General features: G+C 40.2%; 1 protein-coding gene across 1 annotated transcript; it reads right to left on the reverse strand.

The window, feature by feature from the left end:
• Positions 1-1,772: 1,772 nt before the first annotated feature.
• Positions 1,773-2,216, reverse strand: LOC147427170 (secreted RxLR effector protein 78-like). Its single transcript, XM_086498274.1, has one exon. The coding sequence runs from the start codon at positions 2,214-2,216 to the stop codon at positions 1,773-1,775; it is 444 nt and encodes a 147-aa protein (XP_086354400.1).
• Positions 2,217-2,458: the final 242 nt, after the last annotated feature.

A 2,458-nucleotide genomic window follows, 5' to 3' on the forward strand; every position in this document is an offset into this window, starting at 1 on the left:
TTCAAAACAAACTTGAGAACCCCATCGCACTCGTCTTGACTGATGTCAAAGAAGTGAACTGCATACCTTTGCAATGCTTCAAGATCAATGAAGAGGTTGTTGTGCTCGTTAAACTGTACCTCTCTACTGCCCTTGCCTAAGAACGTTGCTTCAATATAGAATGGTGACCCAAGTTTCTCAAACACCTCATCGTTTACGTGCCGGCGAGCAGCCTTTACATGTGATGGCTTTGGCAGCAATGATCCTCTCTGTAGTTTATTTTGAGACTTTTTAGCTAATGCTTTGAAGAGTGCCCTGTATCCCATCTACGAGATGCCACTCTCATCAAGTATTGCTTGCACTTCCATTGGTTCTAGTTGATTCTCATTCATGAAGGAGGTAAGTAGCCTCCCTTTCAACTTACGAAATTTTTTCTGAGTTATCATCTCTTCAACTACTTATTTTGGAACTAGACGGCTGTAATGCACTCCGGCATTGAAGCCTGCACCGTTCGAGTTTGGATGCAGTAAAGACTTGCCAAAAAAGCACAATGTGTTATGATCATGTATAGAAAAGTAAGTGTATCCATTTCTTAGTGAAGCACATTGAAGAAACAAACTTCGAGTTACCTTAAATCTCGTATTCGTTTTTTTAGGCCACCACTACCAACCTTCATGTTCTCAATGTTGCACAAATCTCGTTTTATTTTCCGACTACCAAGCACAGTGTCTTTCTCTGGCAAACTTGTGATCTTCTTCTCAAGGCCTTGGATTGTCTCTCTGTTTGATAAAATCTTTTGAGAGCATGCTTCATTAAGTTTCTTCAGCTGCATGTTCTCCATCGCCAGGAAGTTTCTTTGCCTTTCTGCATTCAACCCTCTCATTTCCAAATGCTCGTTGTATCCCAATAGCCCATCCTTGCCATCGCTTGTGAAATGTAAGAGGTTACTGATATTAGCAAAGGGAGGTGGCGCATTTGTCGTAGGATCCTTTGGATAAATAGACCCATCGGTCCACAAATCCAAATGATGTTCCTTGTTTGTCCTTCTAAGTTATTTCCCCCATTGAGATAAGAAAGACTCCCTCCTACGTTTTTGCAAAACGATGCGTACTCTTGAAATACATCAACATGAAGATGATGTGTGTTCTTTCGTTGGGGAAGTTTTAAAGATGAAGGGGTTGAGGATTGTAAGTTCAAATTAGTGTTTTCATTAGGAGAAGATGCGTTCTCCATTCCTAGAGTTGATAGAGAAGAAGACGGAGAAATGTCTCAGGTTTTGGGAGGGAAAGCCATATTCTCAAGTTTAGAGTTGATAGAGTTTGTGTGGCTTATGTTTCTGGAGGGAACACTTGTAAGTTGGCATTTCAAATCATTAGTCATACGGTTAGTTGGATTCCTGACAAGAGAACGAAGGATAAGAATGATAAAGACGGCGGCTACCTACCAAAGAATGTCATTTTGGCTTTTTGTTGCGCAGAAAAGTATCACATAAAATGCACAATTTAACATTTTCATTTTCTCTCTCTAAGCCGACGTGGCACTTCTTACAGGGCCCAAAAGTGAGTCCAACTTTCTCCTAATGCAATACCTAATCCCATCTTTGGGTCATTGTTACCTTAAAGCCCATAGGTATGCCCAACAATCTGAAGATTTTTCCATCAGGGAGTATCTGACAACCTGCATCAAGTAGTGACTGAGGCACTGCACCATTCGAGGCTTTGAATCCAGTTCAGAAAAGCATCAGCAGACCCCTAGTCAAGTTTACAAAGAGCATTAGGATCATCAGCAAAAATCTAAAGGCATAAGTCCACATCTGATCTTGCAATTTGAATACCCTTGAGGGTGCCCTTTTGCATCTGATCCTTCACCAACCATCCTAGAGCATATGACACTATTCCAAAAAGAAGGGGTGCTATGGGGCACCCTTGCCTAATGGATCTTTTGAGAGTAATAAGATCGGTAAGATCCCCATTTATAGCTACCTTTGCAAATAAATTTCCAAGTAAAACATGCACAAATTTTATGAACCTTTCACCAAATCCAATATCATGCAGGGCTTGCAGTATGAAGTCCCACTCAATTCTATCATAGGCTTTATCAAAGTCTACTTTGAAAAAAAGGAAATCTTGATCAGTTTCATTAGCATATTCCATACCTTCCCATAGAGAAATATTAGCATCTAGAATAAATATCCCTTTAATGAAACCTTTTTTTCCTTTGAGAATGATAGTCTCCATTAGGGGGCTAAGTCTTTTGGCCAGTGCTAGAGCATAGATTTTATAAATAGAAGTCAGACAGGTAATGGGTCTCCAGTTGTTCAACTCCTCCTTGTTGCCTTTTTTATGGAGGAGCTTGACCACCCCTGTATAAATACAAGCTGGAAGAGATCCTTTTTTAACGGCTTCTTGTCACACCATCATCAGGTATGGGGTCACAAAATCTTTGTACATTTTAAAGAATTCATTTGGTTCTCCATCCA

The sequence above is a fragment of the Adiantum capillus-veneris genome, chromosome 24 (genome assembly GCF_014529385.1).
Source record: "Adiantum capillus-veneris isolate H3 chromosome 24, ASM1452938v2, whole genome shotgun sequence".
NCBI lineage: Eukaryota > Viridiplantae > Streptophyta > Polypodiopsida > Polypodiales > Pteridaceae > Adiantum > Adiantum capillus-veneris.

Bases quoted from the DNA above. Each gene is read 5' to 3' on its own strand.
- LOC147427170 (XM_086498274.1), bottom strand. From the start codon at position 2,216: ATGGAGACTATCATTCTCAAAGGAAAAAAAGGTTTCATTAAAGGGATA.